The sequence below is a fragment of the Trachypithecus francoisi genome, unplaced genomic scaffold (assembly GCF_009764315.1).
Source record: "Trachypithecus francoisi isolate TF-2019V2 unplaced genomic scaffold, Tfra_2.0 Lachesis_group12, whole genome shotgun sequence".
NCBI lineage: Eukaryota > Metazoa > Chordata > Mammalia > Primates > Cercopithecidae > Trachypithecus > Trachypithecus francoisi.
In genome coordinates, this window is record NW_022681457.1 from 92,744,482 (window position 1) to 92,771,206 (window position 26,725).

At 43.1% G+C, this 26,725-nt stretch overlaps 1 protein-coding gene across 2 annotated transcripts in view; it reads right to left on the reverse strand.

The window, feature by feature from the left end:
- Positions 1–784: 784 nt before the first annotated feature.
- The window catches only part of KHDRBS1 (KH RNA binding domain containing, signal transduction associated 1), a 44,478-nt gene continuing 18,537 nt past the window's right edge, over positions 785–26,725 (reverse strand). Inside the window, exons 4-11 of one of the 2 annotated variants that reach the window (XR_004440981.1) lie at positions 25,741–25,887; positions 22,374–22,507; positions 21,032–21,233; positions 20,441–20,508; positions 19,487–19,545; positions 16,326–16,518; positions 13,671–13,730; positions 785–1,473 (exon numbers count right to left, since the gene is read on the reverse strand). Coding sequence is in view for 1 of the 2 variants with exons in the window: in XM_033227340.1 (XP_033083231.1) it covers positions 16,421–16,518; positions 19,487–19,545; positions 20,441–20,508; positions 21,032–21,233; positions 22,374–22,507; positions 25,741–25,887 (708 nt within the window). In the remaining variant the exon portion in view is untranslated. Of the gene's footprint in view, positions 1,474–13,670; positions 13,731–15,181; positions 16,519–19,486; positions 19,546–20,440; positions 20,509–21,031; positions 21,234–22,373; positions 22,508–25,740; positions 25,888–26,725 lie in introns of those variants that run through there. The other variant, XM_033227340.1, reaches the window with a different exon arrangement.

The following is a 26,725-nucleotide window of genomic DNA, read 5'->3' on the forward strand; positions in this document are numbered from 1 at the left end:
GGTAACAAAGTCATCGAGGCTGGCCTGTGACTTTTCCAGTTTTAGCACTTAAAGTCCCATATCCCAGAAACTCTGTCTTGGGTAAACCGAGATGATCTGTCATCCTAGATGAACCCCTTATGCAAACAAAATGCTTTACTATTTCAAAGCACTTGTGGCTGTGAGAGGTACAAACAGGTCAAAAGAACAGGCCATGAAGTCTGATAGTACAGACCATTAAGTCTTTTTCTAACCATAGGCAAGTTTTTTTATTCTCCTTGAGTCTCAGTTTTTCTCATTTTCCTGGTACATACTAAAGAAATAAGTAAATTATTAGCTGTTATTTATAGTAATCAACAATGAAGGCAGAAACAGGTTCAGAGGTTAAATAGCTTGCCCAGTGTAAATCAATTGACTTTAAGGAATCCCTTTCCATGATACTTCTGTTCCTGCTAAGGACCAATCCAAGCTCACTAGAATGCCCCAGGCACAGTTAAAATGCAGATAAGCTCTATTCTCTCCCTAACCTCAGTTCTTCCCCTTGTTCCTTTGTTAGGATAAATAACCAGAAGGCATTAGGGAAGAGTGCAGTATCAGAGGTCCCTAGCCTCTCAGGAAGGTGAGTATAAATCAACCTAGATATAGGCCAGAGGAAACCAGAAGCCTATCAAAGGCTGACTTTCCAATCCTTCAAGAGAAAATGTCAGAACAAATAGCTGGCCTAGTATAGCTGGAAGGAAAGTGAGAGCTAGACGGGGGCTTTGGCTCTCTCCCAGAGTTGATAGAAGCTACCAGAGTGGGGCCATTCATCACTTGACCAAACCTTTATTGAGCTCCTCAGGGGCAGATACTTGCTGGGGAGAAATATAGTACAAAGGTGGAATAGAAAAAGCCCTACTACCCTTTATGACCTTTTTGGACAAGGTAAGTAATAAACAATGAAGAGAAAAACAGGTTCAGATGTTAAATAACTTGCTCAAATAAACTGAATCTTCTCACTTGGCTTTTCTCAGTCTTCAATGGAGGGGCGGTGATCACCCTCCTTTGGGAGCCCTCTGGAAGGGTTCAAGGACTCACAGGCTGACACCCGTAACGCAGGTGTGGTAGTGGGGAAACAAAATGGCCGTAGGGTGTTTCAGCCAATTCTATGGGAGGCTAAAGGGAACCACATAGACTGGGAATGGCACAGTAGGAGTTGCCAGTTCATTCCTATCTAGGAGGCCATGCTAGGGATACCCATTAGTCCCCTTCAACTCTTTAAAGTCTTGAACAGTTTGTTAGCACCACAGTCCCCTGCAGCCCTGAGGTCTCCATTCTGGGCCTAATGACTCTTAAGGGATCCTGACTGGCTTTCTCTGGGTAAATCTGACAGATCAAGTAGAGTGAAAGAAAACTGCTGATCTCCTCTCCTGGGTTTCTCTGTGTTCAGCAAATGCCCTCAGGCCAGCCTTTATATAGCAGGTAGCTCTCCAGGTTTCCGGAGTCCTCTGATAGCTGCAAAGACACAAGGTAGAAAATTAAGAAAGCTCCCACCTGACCAGGCTGCTTCCCTTACAATTGCCCCATCCCACAGCACAACTCTAGTTGTTTCATTCAGTACACAGGTTTCTTGGGTACACAGATGGGTAGAAAACAGAAGTCCACAGCCTATGAATTCTCTTTTTGCTGTCAAGTAATGAAAATGCAGTCTCACACTCAGTATCTCCTGTCCTTGGTCATATCTCAGCTGAGTGATCCAGGGAAGAATCAACAAAACCTTTGGGGGGCCTATCCAAGCTTTGAAGCCTCTATAAACACAGGGAAAAAAGCTTTCTGCTGTCCTAGAGATGTGAAAAAGATGAACAAAAATCTTTAAAGTCTGTTGAAGAATGGAAATCAGAAAATAGGCATCTTCTTATCACTATTATTGGTAACTCAATGTTAGGCTCAAGGAGCCATGGATGTTATGAAGGATTCATCCCAGCACCAAATACTCAGTCAGGGTGGACTAGAGGAGACACATCTTAAATTTGGGGCACAGGGAAGGGGCTTGATCTCATGCTAAAACCTGTAGCAATGCTCCTTCTTATTTTTTTTTAACGACAGTCTTGCTTTGTCACTCAGGCTGGAGTACAGCGGCAACATCATGGCTCACTTCAGCCTTAGTCTCCTGGGCTGAAGTGATCCTCCAACCTCAGCCTCCAAATACGATCACACACACACACACACCAACATCCTTGGCTAATTTTTAAGTTTTTGTCTCCGTATGTTGCTAAGACTGTTCTCAAACTCCTGGGATCCTCCTAATGGCCTCCCAAAGTGCTGGGATTACAGATGTGAGCCACCATGCCTGGCCAGTGCTTCCCGTCTTTTAAATGGCGCTACCATCTCCCTAGCTGTTCCAGTCAGTAACCTGGGACCCTACTATGTTCATTCTATCTCCTAAAAGATATATATATATATATATTTTGGAGACAGAGTCTCGCTCTTTCGCTCAGGCTGGAGTGTACTGGCACAATCTCAGCTCCAGTACTGCAGCCTCTGCCTTCTGGGTTCCAGTGATTCTCCTCGCTCAGGCTTCCAAGTAGCTGGGATTACAGGCACGCGCCACCACGCCCAGCTAATTTCTGTATTTTTAGTAGAGACGGGGTTTCACCATGTTGGCCAGGTTGGTCTCAAACTCCTGACCTCAGGTGATCCACCCGCCTCGGCCTCCCACAGTGCTAGGATTACAAGCATGAGACACTGTGCCTGGCAAAAGTTCTTGAATTCATTTACCTTCTCTACATTTGCAATATTACTCTACTATAGCCCTTTTTTGTTATTGGTAAGACAGTCTCACTCTGTCACTCAGGCTGCAGTGCAGTGGCACGATCTCAATTCATTGCAACCTTTACTTCCTGGGTTCAAGAGATCCTCCTGCCTCCACCTCCCGAGTAGCTAGGATTACAGCCACATGCTACCATGCCCGGCTAGACCTTTCTTATTTCTTGCCTAGACTAGCAAGTTTCTTAATAGGTCTCCACAACCATTCTCCACTCATCAGCAAGTTTAAAAATCAGACATTGAATAATTTCATTTTCCACACCCCCCTCCTCCCATTTAGTTGTCTTCAGCGGGATGTTAGGACTGCCATGTGTTAAGGGACTCTCCTCATATCCTATTCCTTTCACCCACCCTGTGAATTGGAAACCAAAACTCTACGAAACTTTGCTTTTTTAAAGTCAGCCAAGTGCAGTGGCTCACACCTGTAATTCTAGCACTTTGGGATGCCGAGGTGGGAGGACTGCTTGAGGCCAGAAGTTCAAGACAAGCCTGGGCAACATAGTGATACTCTGTCTCTACAAAAAATTAAAAAATAAGCTGGGTGCGGTGGCCCATGCCTACAGTCCCAGCTACTCTGGAGGCAGAGGTGAGAGGACGGCTTGAGCCCAGGAGGTAGAAGCTGCAGCGAGCTATGATCGCTGCAATGAGCTATGTTCACTGTAGTGAGACCCCATCTGGTTTTTTTTTTTTTCTGTTGAGACGGAGTTTTGCTCTTATTGCCCAGGCTGGAGTACAGTGGTGTAATCTCGGCTCACTGCTACCTCCACCTCCCGGGTTCAAGCAATTATCCTGCCTCAGACTCCTGAGGAGCTGGGATTACAGGCACCTGCCACCACGCCCAGCTAATTTTTTGAATTTTTAGTTGAGACAGGGTTTCACCATGTTGGCCAGGCTGGTCTTGAACTCCTGACCTCAGGTGATCCACTCGCCTCAGCTTCCCAAAGTGCTGGAATTACAAGTGTGAGCCATTGCACCTGGCCCCTGAGACCCCATCTCTTAAAAAAAAAAAAGAGTAAGGTCCAGCTAGGTGGACTTTACACTTATAATCCCAACACTCTGGGAGGTTAACATAGGAGGATCAATTTTGCCTACGAGTTCGAAACCAGCCTGGGCAACATATTGAGATCTTGTCACTACAAAAAATAGAAAAATAGACTACCTGCCTGTAGTCCCAGTTACTTGGGAGGCTGAGGTGGAGGATCACTTGAGCCTGGGAAGTCGAGGGTGCAATGAGCCATCATCTTGATACTGTGCTCCAGCCTGGATGACAGAACAAGACCTGTCTCAAAAATAAAAATAAGAAAGGTCCAGATTCTTACCTTGGCTTCAACTTGCTTCAGTCCTATCCTCTGCCTATAAAGTGCTGCTCTATGTCCTTTCCCCAAGCCCTCTGCCTAGCTACGTCTTCCTTCAGATGTTGGCTTAAACATCATTTCCTCAAGGAAGACCACAGTAGTAGGTTGTATACCCTCATCGCACTGTTCTTTTCTTTGTAGAACTTTACACAACTGAAATTATTTGTTATTTATGAGATTATCTGTTTAATGTCTATTTCCACAAATAGACTATAAACTCCATGAAGCCAGGGACCATTTTATATTGTTCACCAGCCACTGGATCCCCAGTGTCTAGCACATAGTAGGTGTTTAATGTACAATAGTGAATGTATTTTTAAAAAGAATGAAAGGAGACATTTGTACTGATTTCTGGAGAGAAGCTTAAAAATAATCACATCAGAGCATAAGATATTTCTCTTTCTCAAAGGCAGATGCAGAATGTGTTTGCTACATTCCAACCCCAGAGCCTGAGACCTGAGGAGCAACCATCTTATACCTAAAGCTAGGCCATGAATAGGAACCATGAAGGCTGCTGGAGTTAGAAGACCCCTGGGAATAATTAGCCCTGTATCTGAACCCAAACTCTTCTATTTCAAGTTTTCACACACATCACAATGCCTAGAAGAAAGAGACTGGCTACCCTGAGGTTGACAAGGGAACAGTCAATTTAGGCATCTTAATGCAATATTAAGATCAGAAATAGTACCCAAATTTCTGGCAAGGTGCCCTTTTTAGCTGATTAATCTGGGCTGATAGACTGGCTGTGCCTCACACTCTATCTAGAAACATCTCAACTAAACTGTCTTTTTTAAGGAGTCCCTGGACAACCCCCCCACCCCCAATTTGCCCTGAAAGTGACAAGGCCTCCTTGAAGCAAGAAGCTCCCCAAGGTCTAAGGATGGGGTTAGCTTGTGTACATGAGAACTCCTATCGGCCCATTCCCTGCCTGAGATGCAAATACAATCACCACAGTACCGGCTAGGAATGAGAAGTACAGTCACTGGTGAGAGGCTAGGGAATCTGTGATCACAGAATGCCAAGAAGCTAAACCTCAGCAGCACAGCTATGAAATTCACATCCCTTTCAGATACACATCTCTCTCCTTTTAGAAGAGAGAGCTGTACACGAAAGCAGAAACTACATTCAAAACAAACAAACAAACAAAAAAAAAGAGAGTGAGCTGCAGTCTGCAGAACACTAGATGAGACTGCATCCTCAGCTTCAGAGCCAGAATAGACAATAGAGTAGAAGACCTCCAGCTCTGGGACTGGAAAATGGATTCTAGAGATCAGTGAACATTCTTCCCCATTACCTCCCAAAAAGGGTTGAGTCTCCTGCTTGAAGGCAGCCTCCTTAGGAGCTGAGGGCAGCAATCAGGCTACAACAGGACTAGGGTGCCGTGCCCCCAAAGGCTTGTGCTCCTAAGGGGCCTTGAAAAGCCAGGTCTATTTTCTAGGCCAGGGAACAAAAGAACAGGTAGTTAAGGCAGTGTTGTGTACTTCCTCTCCTCCCCCTAAGCAGCTGCTATCTCAGACAGCTGTTTGCAGCCTGTCTGCTTGATGCTATTAAATATTCATCAGATGCTTGCTAGCTTTAAACATGCAACGACTATTAATCTGGGGAGCAGGAGGTACATGTGGGTCTGAGGAGAAGAGGGGAGGGGCTCATAAGGATCCAAGTCTTTTTTTTTTTTTTTGAGATGGAGTCTTGTTCTTGTCGCCTAGGCTGGAGTGCAATGGTGCGATTGTGGCTCACTATAACCTCCGCCTCCCAGGTTCAAGCAATTCCCCTGCCTCAGCCTCCGAAGTAGCTGGGATTACAGATGCGCACCACCACGTGCAGCTAATTTTTGTGTTTTTAGTAGAGGTGGGGTTTTACCATGTTGGCCTGAGTGGTCTCAAACTCCTGACCTCATGATCTGCCCACCTTGGCCTCCCAAAGTGCTGGGATTACAGGCGTGGGCCACCACACCCAGCCCAGAATCCAAGTTTTTTAACTTCAGGAATCTGGAAACCAAGCCAGGGGTACCAGTCCTATACACCAAAGCCAGGAACTACTTCGGTGTAAGCTGATCATGTGGCCACCCTGGCTAGGTACAGAGAAGACCAGCAGCTGAGGAGGAGCATAAAGACTTCAGTCTAATCTCCATCTCTTGGACTCTATGGTTATCTCAACTTCTAGACATACATTTCTCACTTTGTATGCCACAGATAATCATTGCTTCACAGGGTTGTTTGTGAGAATTAAATGAGATACTGTATAATTCAGGGGTGTCCAATCTTTTGGCTTCCCTGGGCTACATTGGAGTAACTGTCTTCGGGCACACATAAAATACACTAACGACAGCCGATGACCTTAAGAAAAAAATTGCAGACAAATCTCATCATGTTTCAAGGTTTATGAATGTGTGTCAGGCTGCATTCAAAGCCGTCCTGGGCCACAGGTTGGACAAGCTTGCTGTATATGATACTCCCAGCACAGAATTAGCACATAATTAAGAGCTTAAAATGGAGGCAGGGACCTCATCCATTGAGGACTTTTAACAATCTGTTAAGCGCAAAGTTTCTATTAGTAGACACTCAGGAGTTTTGGTTTCCATTTCACAGGGTGGGTGAAAGGAATACGACATGAGGAGATTCCCGTAACATCGGGCAGTCCAGATATCTCATCCTCAAACAACCCAAGTACCAGACAGGAGAGATGAGTCTCCTTTCTGAAAAAGGAGGAATTAAAAGGCCTTCAGGAAGAAGGGAAGGCGGGAGGACAACAAGGGGAGAATATCTCCTTCACTCTCCCACAAAGAAGTAGCGCCACTTTACAGAAAGTTTCCTTCCCTTATTTTCCCTACCTTGCCGGCACACTGGTAAACAGATGTGATGCAAGTCACTCTCATGCTTAAGGCATTAAATAGCTCAAACTTTAGAATAAAGTTCAAACTCCTTGACTAATATGTAGCTTCCAAAATCAGCACCAACTTATTCTTCCAATCTCTATTTATAGCTAATATTTTAGTGCTTACTACGTGTCATGTTGAATGTTTTTTTTTTTTTTGAGACGGAGTTTCGCTTTTGTTACGTGCAATGGTGCAATCTTGGCTCACTGCAACCTCTGCCTCCCAGGTTCAAGCGATTCTCCTGCCTCAGCCTCCAGAGTAGCTGGGATTAGAGGCGTGTGCCACCATGCCCGTCTAATTTTTTGTGTTTTTAGTAGAGATGGGGTTTCTCCATGTTGGTCAGGCTGGTCTCGAACTCCTGACCTCAGGTGATCCACCCACCTTGGCCTCCCAAAGTGCTGGGATTACACACGTGAGCCACTGTGCCTGGCCTGCTGAATGTTTTATATGCATTAGCTCACTCGATCTTCCCAATGATGTTGTGAAGTAAATATTATCCCCATTTTACAAATGATGAAATTGAGACTTGAAACTGAGGCAGAATTTGAAAGTAGTCTGCTTAGGCAGGGTATGGTGGCTCATACCTGTAATCCTTACCACTCTGGGAAGGTGCTTGAGGCCAGGAGTTTGAGTCCAGCTTGGGCAACATAGAGACCTGTTTCTATTAAAAGAAAAAAAAAAAGTCAGGTGGGCATGCTGGTCCATGCCTGTAGTCCCAACCACTTGGGAAGCTGAGGCAGGAGGGCAGCTTGAGCCCAGGAGTTCAAGGCTGCAGTGGGCTATGATCACACCACCGCACTCCAGCCTGGCTGGCAAAGCAAGACCTCACCTCTAATTAATTCATTAAATTAGTCTGCTTAAAGCTATAATAAAGTGTTATTATGCTAAACTATCCATTTGTCTGCCTGGCAAATTTTGGTAATCCTTTAAGATGCAACTTAAATGCTATCCCCTTTCTCTGGCCCTCCCTAAGCCTTTCTCAGGCAGCTCCTCCAGGCTCCCTGGTATTCAGTTCTGCAAGAGAACATGATGATATACTATTGTAACTATTTTTTAATTTATTATTTTATAGATATATTAGTATTTTTTGAGGCAGAGGCTGGAGTATAGTGTCATGATCATGACTCTCTGCAGCCTTGACCTCCTGGGCTTAAGCAATCTTCCTGACTCAGCCTCTCAAGTAGCTGGGACTACAGGCATGCACCACCACATCTACCTTTTTTTTTTTTTTTGTAGAGATGGGAGTCTCACTATGTTGCCCAGGCTAGTGCCGAACTCCTGGACTCAAGTGATACTCCTGCCTTGGGGTTACAGGGTGAGCCACCAGGCCTGGCCTATTTAAAATTTTCTGGTCTCAGTTTCATCATGTGTGAAAATGGGATAACATTTACTTCCCTGGTAGAGAAAACTACATGGCACAGAGTAAATAGTCAATACATGTCAGAATTCACAAAATGCAGTAATAATGATTATTTTTTTTCAGGATGCATCTTGTATTTGATGTGAAAAGAAACCACTATGTCAGCTTAATCGTCAGCTTTTTTCCTTCCCTCCCTCCCTTCCCCGCTTCCCTCTCCCCTCTCTCCTCTGTCTGTCTGTCTGTCTGTCTGTCTCTCTCTCTCTCTCTTTCCAGCACTTAAAGACACAACTTACAATAAGCAGTCTCTTAGGGTCAATGAAATTTGGAATTACAGACACAGCAAGCTTTCAGCACAGAAAATGGACTTTGCTGTACAAAAATGTTGATATGCACCCTATCCTAACGTGCTGTGCAACCATGGGGTAAATTACCTCACCTCTTCCAGTATCAGTTGCCTAATCTATAAAAATAGGGACACACAGTAGGCATTCAAATTGGGCTCTTCTCCCTTAGCCAAGCAAAGCTGCCTATTTTCCCTATCTCATTTTCCTCTTCTTTTAAATGTGGTCAAGATCAGTGATGGCACAAACTGAGAACAAAATGAGGGGAAAAAATGAAAATGACTACTTACTAGTAGTACCGCCAGCAAACAGCAGCCTCTGTAGGGTCATACAAAGTACAGAAACATATCAAGAAGACAGTGAGCCCATGTGTTGCCTAACACACTCTAATCCGTATCTTTGGTGGCCACAAAGTCCTACCAGGTGTTAAAGCATCTCTAACCTCATTCTTAGCCTGGGACAGGAGATGGGATTTGGTGAAGAGAGTATAAAGGCGGGACAAACCCTAAGCCTGTATCTGTACTGTAGGTAAGGAAGGGTCAGAGTATTCCCTCAGTAGTAACTGTCACTGCCAAGTGTCCACCCTGGAGACTATGGACAGTGGTGGGAGAAGAGAGGGCTAGGAAGGGAAGAAGTTGATGGTGGAAGATGGGCATGCTAGAGCGCAGCCTCTGAGTCTCTGGAAAACCACTACCTATGACCAGGCATGGCAGCTAGAACAGCCTCATTCCCATTTTAGCAGCCTGCAGTATAATACAGAAAATAAAGGCATGCTTTGTAGTCACCCATACTTGGGATCAAATCCTAGCTCTATCACTTACAAACTCTCAGTGATGTAAAAATAATCTGATCGGCTATTATTTATTATTGAACAGCTACTGCCAGAAAATAACTACTTCAAAAGGCAGTAGACCTACATACATCTGTGGTTAACTGATTTTTGATAAGGGCGACAAGACCATTCCATGAAGAAAGAATAGTCTTTTCAACAAATGGTGCAATGGGATATCCACATGTAAAAGAATGAATTTGGGCCAAGCATGGTGGCTCACGCCTGTAATCCCAGCACTTTGGGAAGCTGAGGCAGGTGGATCATGAGGTCAGGAGATCGAGACCATCCTGGCTAACACGGTGAAACCCCGTCTCTACTAAAAATACAAAAAATTAGCTAGGTGTGGTGGCACGTGCCTGTAGTCCCAGCTGCTTGGGAGGCTGAGGCAGGAGAATCACCTGAACCCAGGAGGCAGAGGTTGCAGTGAGCTGAGATCGCGCCACTGCACTCCAGCCTGGGCGACAGAGTAAGACTCTGTCTCCCAAAAAAAAAAAAAAAAAAAAGAAATTAAACAGAGTCCCAGTATGACCCAGAACCCAGGAATTCTTCTACGTATATACCCAATAAACTGAAAACATGTCCACACAAAAACTTATATGCAAATATTCAAAGCAGTATTATTCGTAATAGCCAAAAAGTAGAAACAATCCAAATGCTTGTCAATGGATGAATGAATAAATGAAACGTAGTATATGCATACAGTGAAATCGCATTTAACAGTAAAAAAAAAAAAGAACAAAGTACTGATACATGCTACAACATGGATGAACCTTGAAAACATCCTAAGTGAAAGGAAGCCAGTCAGCTGAGCATGATGGCTCACATCTATAATCCCAAACTTTGGAGGCCAAGGTAGGCGGATCACCTGAGGTCACAAGTTCCAGACCAGCCTGGCCGACACAGTGAAACCCCACCTCTACCAAAAATACAAAAATTAGCCGGGCATGGAGGCGTGTGCCTATAATCCCAGCTACTCAGGGGGCTGAGGCAGGAGAATCGCTTGAACCTGGGAGGCGGAGGTTGCAGTGAGCTGAAATCATGCCACTGCACTCCAGCCTGAGTGACAGAGCAAGACTCCATCTCAAAAAAAAAAAAGGAAGCCAGTCACAAAAGACCACTTATTGTATTATTTCATTTGTATGAAATTTCATTTGCATGAAATCATACAGAAAGTGGTCTTCTGTGACTGGTTAAACCCTTGGTCTTAGTCTTCTGGAGGCTAAACCCTTGTCATCTTTAGTGCATATCCACAGCAGGCAAGTCTATAGAGACAGAAAGCAGAGTAGTAGCCTATGGCTGGAGGGGATAAATTGGTGGGAGACAGACAAAAGGCATGGGGTTTCTTTTTGGGTTGATAAAGACATTTCAAACAGACCATAGTGATGACTGAATGACTCTGATGACTGCCTTCTGAGTAGCTAGGATTAGAGGTGCAAGCCATCATACCCAGCTAATTTTTTTACTTTTTGTAGAGATTCAGAGTCTGCTATGTTGTCCAGGCTGGTCTTGAACTTCTGGCCTCAAGTGATCCTCCCACCTCAGCCTCCCCAGGTGTTGGGATTACAGGCATGAGCTGCCGTGCACAGCCAAGCCAAGAAAATTTTTAGAGATGGGAAAGACACAGCAATGAAAACAATCCTCAAATACCTGAAAGGATATGCTTCAGGGGTCCAAAGCAGATTCAGTTTAAATTACTGAGGTATAGGTCTCATTCAAAATGAGAGATAAAATATTTAGAGCCATCTCTAATGAAACGGGCTGCTTTTGGAAGTAATGTTTCCTATGCATAGTATGAAGTACTATCTTACATGCTATCAACTGGATGAACCAAACACTATGCAAAGTCAAAGAAGCCAATTCCAAAAAGCATATATTATATGATTCCATTTATATGGAATGGTCAGAATAGGCAAACCCACAGAAAGATTAGTGGCTGCCAACAGCTGGGGAGAGAGGGGAGTTGGGAGTGACTATTAGCAGATACAAGATTTATTTTTAGAGTGATGAAAATATTCTGGAATTAAATAGTGGAAATGGTTGCACAGTACAAATATACTTAAAACTACTGCATTGTACACTTTAAAATTGTAAATTTTATGCTGTGTGAATTTTTCCTCAAAACAGAAACAAAGGTAGAAAGGGACCAAATGAGATACTTATTAACTCTGTTAGGATACTATGATGTACACAGTGATAAATGTCAGGTATTATCATCAACTTCATTTGATGATAAATGAGGCACTGAAAGGGTTTTGTTTCTGACTAAGGTGACAAAGGCTCACATGAAGCAGAGCCAGGACAGATACCCAATCTTGATCTTGCCTGTCTCTAAAGCTTACAGAATTGTAATAGAAATTCACAGGTTGGCCGGGAGCAGTGGCTCACGCCTATGATCCTAGCACTTTGGGAGGCTGAGGTGGGCAGATCACTTGAAGCCAGGAGTTCAAGACTAGCCTGGCCAACATGGTGAAACCCCATCTCTAGTAAAAATATAAAAATTATCCAGGCGTTGTGGTATGTGCCTATAATCCCAGCTACTCGGGAGGCTGAGGCAGGGGAATCGCTTGAACCTGGGAGGCAGAGGTTACAGTAAGCTGAAATCACACCACTGCACTCCAGCCTGGGCAACAGAGTTGAGACTCCACCTTAAAATAAATAAACAAACAAACAAATAAATAAATAAATAAAGTTCACAGGTAGTGAGTGACAGAATTTTACAGAAAACACTTGGGTCAATGGGCGAAGCTACACGTCCAGAAGAGGCAGAACACCAGCAGGCCTGGGTCCACAAACAACAGAACCTGCCTTTCAAAGCACAGTCCAGATGAAAGGTTTCACCCAACTTCTAATCCATTTTTCTTCTTCAGACTACCCTAGGAAGAGTTGAGACTAAATTCTCTACATTCAGGGATTCCCCCCTGCTAAATTTCCTAGCCATTCATGTGACCAACATCAAACTTAGGACTTGTCAGGTGCCCAGAAACTTGTTCAGCACACATGCCCCTCCTTAAAGCTTCCAGATCTCTCAGAGGCTGAGAGGCAGGTTTGGAAGAAAAAGAAATTCCAAGAAGTCAAATTTCACTCTGAAAGGTTCTATGTGCCTTTGGCTTACCTAGTTAGGCCTTTCTCCTCAGTGTCATCCTAATCCTAACACCTCACTCAGAGCAGAAAGAAAAATCAGCCAGTTAGTTGCTTAATGGCTTCAATTAACAGGAAAGTTCACTGTTGTCACAGCCCCCAACTACACAAACCAGGGAGTTAAACTTTAGGAAAAGTGTTCTGTAGGCTCCATGTCCTTTCTTCTATACCACAATTATCCCTATGAAGGATCTCCTAAGTATAAGAAATACCCTTTCCCTAGACTAAGGACAGTATAGTACAGGGTTAAGATGACAGGTTTTGGCAACACAAATCTTGGGCTTGAGTACTAGCCATACTAATTATGTGACCCTGGGAAGTTACTTAACTTCATTAGGTCTAAGTTACTTCTGTAAAATATGGGTAAAATTGTTTCTCGTCTGCCCAGCATCCATTCCCTTTCCTAGTAACTCCCCAACTGCCTTTTGAGGAATTGGTTTTTTCTTATGCGTGTGACTCAGCTAATCCGGTCTGATATTCCCTCTCTAAAACCTGCATCTTGAGGCAGAAAGAGACCCGACATAGTTTGAGTTGTACCCAAGGAGCCAGTCCTTGTTTCAAGATCGTTCCTTTGGTCTACCACTGTTGTCCCAGTTCCCTGTAGCCACTACAGTTCCCACACCAGATTTTTTAGCCTTCACACTAAACGCTGAGCCCCTAACACCTTTCTAATAAAGTCTCTTATTTACATTAGCCACTTCGTTGCTTGCAACCAATGAACTCCAAGTGGAATACTGCCTCATCAGGTTATTAACAGGATAAACAGAGTGGGATTCAACAGATCCAAGCTGATATTGTCTGGCCTTATCAACCATTAGATGTAAATTCAGTATGGACATGTAAGTGTGGTCATATTGTAAATAAGATACAAATGACCACAAGAAAGATTAACCCATTGACCACCTTATAGGCCACCTCCTAGCATAACTGTTTTACAGTTATGATACAGTTACATGGTCTTTAATAGAAAACCACCTTAACATACCTGACATGGGTCTTCACTACCCATTCTAGTCCAGGTAATGCCTCAGGAGTTTTCAATCACCTGAAAATGGAGAAATAACAGATCAGTCTTTTGAAGAGGAAGTTTTTTTAAAGACATACAAAATAAAAGATAAAGAGATCCTGCATGCAGTTTACACATTACAGGAGAAACATGCAAATTTTAAGAAATTTTAAGTAAAGTTTCATTGTGAATATCAATATGGGGACCTACAGGGACTCATCCTTACACAGTTTTAAATAGCTGAGCAGAAAGCTTTTGGGGTGCAGCAGGAGGTCTAATCTACAGTCATTGAAATTTTACAATGTGTCATTTAAGATGTCAGACTTTGTGCCCAGGTTACATTACAGTTCACTTGTGATGGGCAGGATTATTAAGAGTTATGGCTAATTTATGCGGCAACATATGGTTTTTCTTTTTACAGCTATTTTTATTAAACAAGTTTTGCAAAGTTTTAACATTAAAATTAACAGCTAAAGAATTGTTTATGCAAGTTGCTGTCACAGTTTATGTAAAAGAGAAATATGTGCTATTAAAATCAGACATTTAGGTTACCTTTGGTTTTTTGCGATGCATGTTAGCTTTACACATCCTGATTCTCTTGCGATAATTTTCCTTTAAAAAGGGGGGTATAGAGTGATCTCTTTTCATCAAAACAAGACATAATGCCCTGAAAGCTGACTTCAAACCATGGTTGAAAATTCAGTTATTTACATTTTATCACAATCTACAAATACATTTTTTTGTTGGTGTGTTTTAAAAAGAAAAAAAATGTCCATCATGCACTGCTGCAGGCAGCTTGGCACTTCAATACAAGAGGATTTTTCACCCCCGAGCAGTTTAGGTGGCTCTCGTAGGGAAGCCATGAGAACCCTGAGAATCAGCATAGAGTAGAAGAGGGACCAACCAATTCCATCACTTCCTCTCTCAGTCTCTTACGAGGGGGTTCAGAGCCAGCCTATCATGCCAAATCCTGCTCCAGCCCAGCTGAGTTATCAGCATTTCTGGGATTCAAAGAGAAACCCTCAAGGGCACCCAGAGTTGGCTGAACTGTCATGTCTAAAGGCAGGTGCTGTCCCCTTCTGAGCTCACACAAATTATTTGGTGTCACACTTTAGAGCCACCTAGGGGCTCTACAGAAGGTGCAAACCAGGCTGGCTCGCACTTTTAAATATTGAGACCTATGTACGGAAACCAATCCAAGTTTCAGCTCAGTTGAGTTGAAAACTCTCCATAAATTAGAATTTTTGATAGGATTGGATACAACTACTTCCAACAACTTCCAGGGGGTGAAAAAGCTTTGGTTATTTTTAAACTAAAACTTAACAACTCCATCAACTTTTTTTTTTGGTAAACTTAAAATAAAATCCCCCCCACCACTTTTAAGAATGTTTCCAACTTTTAACAAGCCCATTAACTTTAGAGTTAATTTAAGTTTATTTGAAAGAGAAAACTATTTTATGGTCCACCCAAAAAAATGACAATTCATCACATTTACTTTGATTAAAAAAGGACTAAACTTTATTGACAAACTGCTGCAGACATTTTGACATAAGTTTAAGCTACCTATTTAGGCAGACTTACACATGTAGCATTTAACCTTCCGAGAACAAAATGGGAGGACGGTACAAATCCAATTAGGACTTTAACTTATGTACAAAGTGGATTTTGATTCCTTTTTCATTCAGCTGCAGTGTCCCTTTTTATATCATGCTAGTGTTGAGACATACTTGACTAACTTGGGAACAGTTCGATATTGACAACCGTCAACTTAAGAAAATCATCAGCTTTTGGCTCCAGCGTCCAAGTGAGCTTTTCATGGAGTGCAGAATCTCAAATGGACAAAATATTTTGTCTTTTTAAATACTGAAAATTTAAATATTAATCCTATGACTGAAAGATTCTTCATGGCTAAAAAGCTCTGCATCAAACTCAATTCAGGAGGCCTTCCCTCCCCACCACCATCAACCTCTTCAAAACCTACTCCCTCCCCCTAAGTATCTCTCAACACAGTATGTCTGGGGCTAGATTTCAAAACCCACGTAATGAAAAAGTCAGTTTTACAAGCCTAATTTTGTTGTTGTTTTATATCAATTAACGTTAAAAATTGCATCAACTATTTAATTCATGAGGATCTTTCGTATTAAAATTTAACCTTAAGATTCAACCGCCATGTGCTTTTATAAAGGAAACATTTTTTTGAGACGTCTGAGCTCACTTTTACATGGTGGTGCCTACTGCCGTGTGATTTTAAATCTTAAACAGCCCTGAATTTTGAAATGTAGCCTAGTTTGGGATTCTGCAACTACAACTTTACGGGATGCCTCAAATCAAAACTAAGAGAAAGTTAACAAGCCTTTACTTCAGAACCTTTAAGCAAGCAAAGTCACTTTTGAAACTAACAGGTTTGTGTTTTTTTTTTACTCAACTTCTTTTTTTATTATAAAAGGTACACTTCTGTTTATATTTAAACAACAAAGAAAAAAGCATCTACACACTTAAAAAATTAATTCAATATTCCTAAATCTATTTTAACTCATTTTAAAATACTACGTACAGAAGCCAGAATGCAGAGTTAAGAATGGAATAAGGTGGGGAGAAGAAGGGGACCACGAAGAAAAACACTTAGACAATTACTTGTCTGTTGTGGGTAAAGCAACAGGAATCCTGGGAGATACAAGAAATCAGTAACAACTTTGCTCATAACTCTTATTTTCCCCTCATGTTTGTTTTTAATAACGTCCATATGGGTGCTCTCTGTATGCTCCCTTCACTGGCCTAGCAGGAGGGGCCTTCAGCGACGGCCTGGTCCCATTCCAGTCGTCCTGGCCTGTGGGGAAAACAAAGACAGTTTATAAACCATGTGGCACTTACGGATGAACAGGGATAGGTCACATAGTAAAGATCACCAAAAACACTGCGATTCTTCTAATGTCTTGACCCTTCCCCTGATGTTCCTTGCTTTCTACTTGGCTTGGCCCTATTGGGCAGTCTGGGCAATTTTTCAGTTTTGAGTGGAAGGACAGAAGGGAACAAATCCAAAATGGCTGCCACTGACTCTGGAGTAATCTCCCACAACGAGGTTCTTCATAGACAAACGTGATCTATACTCCAGTCCCCAAACCTGGAGAACCCCAACACCTTGCTTGACATAGTGAGGAAGTCAATCTTATGAGTCTGCAATGGCCTTTCCTGTTCCCAAAACAATTTGGCAGGCAGCTCAGGTAAGGTGGGAAAACTTCTTGAAGTCTTTCAGATTGGAAGCAGGCAGCCAGCCCCACTTCCACACAACAGTAAGTCATGTTTCCTTATGGAGAAGTGTCCTCTAGCTCTCTGGGAAAAGCAAGCGAGGGCCACTTTCCATGGGGCCCTCCACCAGCAGAGCTGATACTGCTCGCTCTGGTAGAGGGATGTGCAATCAAATGCTGCACTGGCAGCACTGTTTAAGATAATTCCAAGGCCGGGCACGATGGCTCACGCCTGTAATCCCAGCACTTTGGGAGGCCAAGGCGGGCAGATCATGAGGTCAGGGGTCCGAGACCAGCCTGACCAACAGGGTGAAACCCCATCTCTACTAAAAATACAAAAATTAGCCAGGCATGGTAGTGCGTGCCTGTAATCCCAGCTACTCAGGAGGCTGAGGCAGGAGAATCGCTTGAACCTGGGAGGCAGAGGTTGCAGTGAGCCGAGATTGTGCCACTCCACTCCAGCCTGGGCAATAGAGCCAGACTCTATCTCAAAAAAAAAAAAAAAAGGGTAATTCCTTATCTCCTTTCTTAAGTCGACAGTTGAGAGAAGCCAGACAATGTGGTTCACATCCTCAAATGTTTCTCCTTTGTGACAGGGAAAAGCCTGAGGAATATGATCACATATTTTCGTAAGAGGTCTCTTATGAAAATAAATTGCATTTAAGCTTATTCTTCCCACACCTTACACACACTAGTTCATCCTGAAGTATTTTTCCAGATGCCTGTATTCACAAGTATCTGCCTCCATCTTTATAGGCCTCAAACTCCTATAGAGATCTAAAGTCACACAGAACCCTAATTATACCCCTAGTATATAACACATATGTCCATCACTTTCCAAGTGGCTTCTGGGTATCAACAAGACAGTTTCTTTTTCTTTTTTTCCTGACGTATACAGATCATCCTGGACAGTTTATTTTTCTAATTCTGTTAATCAAAGCAGAGATCAGAACAGATTAACTGTGGCAACATCATATCAGGAGCACAAAGAAAAGCCTGCCTCTTTCAGTTTGGTCTTTTCTCCAGCAAAACAGAAATGCAATTTAGTCAAACACATACAGAGGCCCCACTGTACTGCCTCACTGATGGTGGGAAATACTTGGGTGCAATCACACTGCCCTTCTAAATAGTGGTATATGAGCAGAGCAAAGCCGTGTTAGTGATTGGCAACTGTCCAGTGCTATTTCGCTAAAACTGGTAAAAACAGTTTCCCTGGGCAAGCAGCTGATTGGCTACTTCATACTGTGCTGAGTTGGGCTCAGCTTGTCTGTCTCTGGGAGGCCCTAAGGGGCTCCTCTTTTTCAGCTACGGATAAGGGGAGATTGTCAACCAGTATCTTAGTGTGAATTGTCAATTGCTGAGCCCCTGCCAAGGACTCTCTAGAAGTCCCTCAGGTATGCTGAAAATACCTCACACTGAAAAGGTAGCTCTAGCTGCATCCACTGCCACATAGTATTCCCAATAAGGCCTATTAACACAGGGCCATAACTGGCTCTTGAGGACACACATGAGCAATGTGTTTTTAACCAAACCTCAGGGAAGGCAGCCTTGTCCTGATGCTGCTGCAGCCTCCATAGCTCTCTTGGGATCAAGGACTGTGTTGAGATTTCTTCAAGCCAACAAGGAGCTTGGTGCCAGTACTGTCCTGATTTGGCTCTCACCCCTACAGCCTCTAATCTGATTCTAATAGGCACTATTTCTTTTTTTTGAGACGGAGTTTTGTTCTTGTTGCCCAGGCAGAAGTGCAATGGTGCGGTCTCAGCTCACCGCAACCTCCGCTTCCCAGGTTCAAGTGATTCTCATGCCTCAGCCTCCCGAGTAGCTGGGATTACAGGTGCCTGCCACCACGCCCGGCTAATTTTTTTGTATTTTTAGTAGAGACAGGGTTTCACCATCTTGGCCAGGCTGGTCTTGAACTCCTCACCTCATGTGATCCACCCACCTCAGCCTCCCAAAGTATTGGGATTACAGGCATGAGCCACCACACCTGGCCCTAATAGGCACTATTCTTGCCCCCCAACCTGGTCTGGCTAGCTGCTTGCCATCTAGGTCCCTTTCAGCTGACATCTCCTTTACAATGACATTCTTTTCAATTAGATCTAAATTTATTTTTTTTAATGAAATGGGGTAGATGAGTACAGTTGTGTATGATTAAGTTCTTGTTATCTACCAAAGTGGCCTAGATATTGGCAGCAAAGGCCCAGAAATACAACCCAGGTCTAGCTATTTCCCTGCCTAAAGTAGAAAAAAATCAACATTAGCTTATGTCTGCTGCTTCAATCAGGCCAAGCCGGTCTTGAGCCCTCGTTTAAGACACACACTAGCCTTCCAAGAATAGCGATACCCCACCTCACTTTAGCAGTCCCTCTTTCTACCATGTACTGCAAAATTTAAGTAACTGTGGAACTCTCACTGTCACATCTAGCAAAATCTTGGCCTTCTAAAGGTTTATCCTTAGGTGTGTTTGCCTGACTCTCAATACTTTAGTCACCAGCATTCTCCCAGGCACTTACTTGTACATTCTGCCCCACCACAGAGATAAAGACATACCATAAGCTTCATAAGAATCCTGAACCTCCCCATGTCCATAGTCATAATATTCTGAGTCCCTGAAAGCCAAAGACAGAGTGTTAGGAAGCTACAGAGTAACTATGTTTTAGTTTCACCTTTCTCTCAAATACTTCCACATTTCAGTCATTTTACTATGTGTATTTCAGGAAAATACTTATTCTGCCCCATCCCTAAAACAAAATATTTCCAAAATATGTATATACTATGTACTTATAAAATAATTATGACAACTACTGCAAAGAAAAATGGATACCACAGAATATAAAGTGAAAAAGCACAATCCTAAATCGACCCTCTTAATATAGCATACATATACATGTACTCATAGGGCTCACCAGAAGCAAAAAAGAACTGTTTTATCACTGCTGTAGAATTCTGGGACTCTTTTTCAATCAATTCACAGGTAAGCTATACATATGGGACACACAAGGAAATGGTCTTAAAGAGAAATGTAGAAAAGAACCTAAGTTATGGTAGTGGAATTCAAGTTTCTTATAAAATTTTATGCAACTTTAATGTGGTTTTGATATTTTAAAATAATAAATCAAAATAATGTAAAGGCATTTCTCCTTGTTTCCATGTAGTCACAGCTTGGAAATTTTTCATCTGTTACTCTCAGGTTCTAAATTAAAATTTAAGGTTCAGTTATCCAAATTTACAAATCCAAGTGTGTGCTTCACAGATGTCAAAAGCAGAGGAAAGCATTGTATGGTGGCATGCACCTGTAACCCCAGCTACTAGGGAGGGCTAAAGTGGGAGGACCGCTTGAATTCGAGTTCAAGACCAGTCAGAGTTGTGGGGGTTGCGCAGGAGATACCCTCAAAAGGTGAACCATTCTGCTCCTTAGGGTTGTGCTGTCTAAATCTCTCTGTTCCTCCAACTCCCTCCATCCATCCTTAGGACACAAAACAGTGCTTATACTGCCTGACTCACCCTTGACTCTGGCTGTAATAGCCTTCGTAGCCTTCGTAACTTTGTTCTGCATATGTATCATCATATCCCTAGAACAACAACAACAACAACAACAACAACAACAAAAGAAATAAAAGATCAAAATCATAGAGTAGGAAAGGTAATTACATCCCATGGGAGTAGGTAGGCTTCTGAATTAAAAGGACATGACATTTCCCTCCAAAATGTTAATGCCTAACTGTAGGATAGTCAAAAGAGAAAGGGTTACTAAACAAAGAAAACCCAAACAAATACGATATGCCATAGAACAAGTGTGGGCAGGAAGTACAAAATCGAGCTTTAGTATTATCAGTACTAGTAATAAGAAATTCATTATAAAACACTACATTAAGGTACATCTTATTTCTTGTTTAATCTACAGGCCTATAGTAAAACCATGCTTAAAATGGAAAAATCTTCTAATAGTTCAACATTCACTGCAAGAGAAGAGGGCAGATTGCAAATCTTACAGGCAGCCCATGACACCCACACAAAGGACCGAGGCCCTGTCATTCAATTTCCTTTGGCAGCCTTCTAGGTATTGGGAAAGGGCACATTGTTCAAATTTCTTACATATTCTTCATATGTTTCTGGTGCAGGAGGTGGAGGCAAAGGTATCCTCTGGATGCCTGCTGTCCGTGCTCTTGGTGCTGGAGCACCCCTCACAGTAGGTGGGGGTGGCACGCCTCGAGTCACAGTGGCACCTCTGGTGATGGCTCCCCTTACTGGTGTACCACGTACCAAAGCCCCCCGAGGTGGTCCAACACCACGGCCCCTACAAAATGAAAGTTTATTTTAAATGGAGCTTTTTATAAACAGACCACTTTTATGTTCTGATTTGTTTATAAATTCTGGAGTTAAGCAGATTTCATGAAGCCTTAACTATTATTAAAGCACAGAGGAATGTACAGGGTAAAGGACCCATACTGCAAGATCCCCCAGGTCCTACAGTGGACCAGTTCATCACTGCACTACCTTGGGTAGGTCTGGAGAGTCTGAATACTCCATAAATGTCAGTCACAAAAGGTAGAATTTTATTTTATTTTATTTTTTTATTTATTTTTTATTTTTTTTTTTTTTTGAGACGGAGTCTCGCTGTGTCGCCCAGGCTGGAGTGCAGTGGCGCGATCTCGCTCACTGCAAGCTCCGCCTCCCGGGTTCACACCATTCTCCCCGCCTCAGCCTCCGAGTAGCTGGGACTACAGGCGCCCGCCACTGCGCCCGGCTAGTTTTTTGTATTTTTAGTAGAGACGGGGTTTCACCGTGTTAGCCAGGATGGTCTCGATCTCCTGACCTCGTGATCCGCCCGCCTCGGCCTCCCAAAGTGCTGGGATTACAGGCTTGAGCCACCGCGCCCGGCCTAAAAGGTAGAATTTTAAAGTCAGACCATTAAAAAATGCTACCACTGTCCAAAATTAGAAGACCAAAAGTTTCAGCTAGACTGCAGCACTTGGCTATTGTCAAAGTGCCCAAGAGCTAGAACTTTTTTTTTTTTTTTTTTGAAATGGAGTCTTGCTCTATCACCCAGGCTGGAGCGCAATGGCATGATCTTGGCTCACTGCAACCTCCGTCTCCTGGGTTCAAGCAATTCTCTTGCCCCAGCCTCCTGAGCAGCTGGGATTACAGGTGTATAGCACCACACCCAGCTAATTTTTGTATTTTTAGTAGAGACGGGGTTTCACCACATTGACCAGGCCGGTCTCAAACTCCTAATGTCAGGTGATCTGTCTGCCTTAGCCTCCCAAAGTGCTGGGATTACAGGCGTGAGCCATCATGTCTGGTTGTAGAATTCTATTCTTGATGCAATGTACAAATCCTGAGACCCTTCCTAAGCGAGACATAAGAGCACCACTAAAAGAGATGATACTAGTAGTCAAAGTTATATCTTATTTCTGGGTGTCTCTATTATTTTTACCTGGGAACAGGTGGTGGAGGAGGTGCAGCTCCTCGGCCTCTCACTGGCACCCCACGTCCACGAGAGGGTTCAGGTACTCCATTCAAGTAGGACAGCTCTAGAAATTGCTCCTGGCAGATATCATCCATCATGTCCTGGGAATGAAAGATACAACAAGTATTGTGTGATATCTATAGTTTCTACTGAGAAACCATCTGGCCCATGGGAGCCTTGAATTCTAAGAACAGCTTTGAGAGCCCAGATGAGGTCTCACATCATTCATTCTCTGAAGTCAAATGGCACCCTACCTGTCACCTCTTTGAGAAAAGTCTTGATGGCAGACCCCTCATTATTCATAATGTGCTCCCTGCCTAGCTCTCTGGATCACTTCCCTTCGTTCTATATATATATAAAACCTCCTCACAAGCCAGACTGAACAACTTGTAGTTCAGAGCCTGGCATACTCTTACACATCCATTCTTTGCAAATAGTTTCCTCTTTCTGGAATAATAAAAGCCACTACCATTAATGGAGCTGTATGCACTTGGCTCTATATAATAAACTTTATATAGACTTTTCAGTTTTATCTTCAAAATGTCCCTGAAGTAGGCAGATCTCCACATTTTACAGTTAAGAAAACAGACTCAAGGAGTATACATCAACCAGCTTAAGAACACAGAGCTGGCCGGGCGCGGTGGCTCAAGCCTGTAATCCCAGCACTTTGGGAGGCCGAGACGGGCGGATCACGAGGTCAGGAGATCAAGACCATCCTGGCTAATACGGTGAAACCCCGTCTCTACTAAAAATACAAAAACTAGCCGGGCGAGGTGGCGGGCGCCTGTAGTCCCAGCTACTCGGGAGGCTGAGGCAGGAGAATGGCGGGAACCCGGGAGGCGGAGCTTGCAGTGAGCTGAGATCTGGCCACTGCACTCCAGTCCGGGCAACAGAGCGAGACTCCGCCTCAAAAAAAAAAAAAAAAAAAAAAAGAACACAGAGCTAATAAATGGCAGACTCTAGATGTGAATTCAGAATTACCTGTCTCAAAATCTAGGTGTTGGATCAACAGGCTTTTTTGTCCTTATACTGTCTTTTTTGTCCACCTAAGGGATTCTTAACTCATCCTTATAAGACTTGTCTAAATAAGTGTCTCTTGAAAAACTTTCTCTTGATGCCACCCCTACAACTCCTCTTTTCACAAAGTACCACGTATTCCTACATGCAAGCACTTACCATATCATTTTAGAATTGTCTGTCACTAAACTGTAAGCTCTTCAGGAGCCATTTTTGTAACTTTACACCCAAGCATAGTATCAGACATCTGACAGATATTTAAGAAATGTTTGGATGAAAAACCTGAAGTTCAGAAACATGAAATGATAACTTGTCCAGGAAGACACAGAGAGACAGACATACATGGTCCAGTGCTCTTTCGACTGCACTGTGTAGCATTACTGGTATAGTTAATTGTTCTAAGGGGAGAATGAAGGGCTCTGGTCACAGATGCAAAAATAATCTCACTTTTTTTTCCTCCACAAGAGGGAAAAATCAAGCCAAATGCCATTTGCAAATCTTTTCACACTTCCTGTTGAGAGCCATTCAGTCTTAATACTTCATGCATTTTTACATATCCCAGGTGTATACAGATTCAACAGATGATGCTAGTCTTTGATGCCCCGCTCAATTGTCCGGCTACTCCTATCTTACATATTACTGCTGCTTGAGACTCACACCTTGGAGAATCAAGTAACTAATGCCAGACCATTGCTCAGACTCCTCCAACTACCACAGCAACACTGAGGAAACCCATGTCTCCCCTGCAGGCATCTTTTTCAAAAGATTCACTTACATGGAAGCCTCATAAACCTAACCCTTCTGAGGAATATGAGGGAGACTAACAATAAAGAGAGGAGATGGGTATTCCCTCTGCAGTCCTTTGGAAATTGAATGCTTGGGTGATCAATAGAACACCCCAAAAAGAGTAAAAAGAATTCCCTTGAGTAAGATTAACCAGCTGTGTTTTTCTCTAGGATATGTTAAATGGTCTGTTTCATGTTGAACATTCTAATGAAGATGAGGTACTTGAAAGCAAAGCAGCTGCGAAGACATTTGAGACTGTTGGCATCCTTGGAGTTCAGCATTACGGGTACAAAATGCCTAAAAGTTTTATTTTTTTTGGAGACGGAGTTTCACTCTTGTTGCCCAGGCTGGAGTCCAATGACAATCTCGGCTTACTGCAACCTCTGCCTCCCGGGTTCAAGCGATTCTCCTGCTTCAGCCTCCTGAGTAGCTGGGCGCCACCACACCCGGCTAATTTTGTTTTAGTAGAGACGGGGTTTCTCATGTTGGTCAGGCTGGTCTCGAACTCTTGACCTCAGGTGATCTGCCCACCTCGGCCTCCCAAATTGCCGGGATTATAGGCGTTAGCCACCGTGTCCGGCCCACGCTGCCTATAAATTTTTGCTGTATCAATTTCACATCCTCTGACACTACATTTAGTTCCAACTGCCTCATTTAACATTCAAGAAAACCAAGGACTGTATCTTACCTCCTCTTAGTTTTCTGATGAACACATGACACTTACTCAATTCTAGTTGAATAATATTCCAAATCCTTCATAAGCTTCCAGATTCATCCTTGTTATTAAATATTCAACAGTAGTATGTTAACTCTGACAACCACCCGGCCTTGCTAAAAGGCAAAAATAGTACCATTTCCTATTTATTCAAAGTAACATTCCAACCAAGTATTCAAAGATAGTAATAAGCAAGATAGATAAACTGGCCTGTCCCATCTCTATCTAGTCCTCAGTTATAGTCTGAAAAAAGCTGCTCACCAATCTGTGAAACATCAACAGTCAGCCTCTTCCAAACCAAACTCATCCTCAGCAAACTCCTCCAGGAAAGAAATCCCTGAGTGTGCTCAGGTCAGAATTTAACTCAGTACACACTAGATGCTATAAGCTGCTTACTGCTAGCCTCTACTCTCTACAGCATAAACTTCTTGAGTGTAGGGATGCACCTTAGTCACCTTCCTAACACAATCTCCTTGTTCCACACTACTACCAAAATACTCAGCTAGGTGAAGACCCTGTTAAACCTTAGTTAACCAAGTATCAGAATGCAGGCACATTGTGGACCTGAGATACTGACAACAGATACCGGTACACAATGACTACCACATTAGACAAGGAGGGACAGAGTGGCCTTGGAGCATAATGCTCGGAGAACTAGGTACAAGCAATGAACTACCTCAGGAAAATGAATATAAATGCAGAATTTGGTATACATACAGGTTATGCAGAGACCTTAGTTAAGAAACCCTACCTTCACAACAGCATAAGATCCCAGTTCTCTTTTGCTCAGAAGACACAGGATATGCATTTCCTTACCGGTACTAGAAATTTCTTGACTTCCTCCATGGCATGGGCCATAAGAGCATAAGCCTCACATGGGGGTCCAAAGACTTCAATGAAGACATGCAGATCCATATTCAAGTGGGCATATTTGGGGTCTCCACCTTTGCGTAGCTCTTCCTCCTATGGAAAAATGCAGAGAAACGTTACACCACATGGACTAGCGAGAAAACAACACCTTTACCTCTAAGCCAAAGAAACAGCAAGAAATATCCCCAATGTCTAAGAAAAACAGTAAAGTTTAATTGGTATGAGCTGAGAAGAATTAAAAAAAAAAAAAAAAAGAAAAGAAAAATAGTACAGTTTAAGAAAGTAAAGCAGCCAGGCATGGTGGCTCATGCCTGTAATCCCAGCACTTTGGGAGGCCGAGGCGGGCAGATCACTAGGTCAGGAGTTTGAGACCAGCCTGACCAACATGATTAAGCCTCACCTCTACTAAAAATACAAAAATTAGCCAGGCATGGTGGTGCTTGCCTGTAATCCCAGCTACTCAGGAGGCTGAGGCAGGAGAATCACTTGAACCCGGGAAGTGGAGGTTGCGCCATTGCATTCCAGCGTGAGCAACAGAGCAAGGCTCCGTCTCGAGGAAAAAAAAAAGTGAAACAAGCTCTGAAGAACAGTAATTTGCACAGCCTGCTAAACTTGCACATGGTCTGCTGCTAACAGTTAACTGTCATCTTAAATCCCTGAGATATCCACTGGAGCTCTTACTAAAAGCATAAAGAAGAAAAACTTAATTCTAGTCTCTATTCAGATAATAGCTGTGTGCCAAGCATTTGTTTTTAAATCTCAGGTAGAGCGGTTAATCACCACGAGCTCTGCTTATCTGCTTATATGGTCTAGGGAGTGCTAGGGGAAGAAAGAAGTCAGGACAGAGAGAAGAAAAGCTCATGTAAATCTCATTAGCCAGAACAACACACTTCAGCCCTAACTATATGCATCTAGTAAGAAATGACCTGAG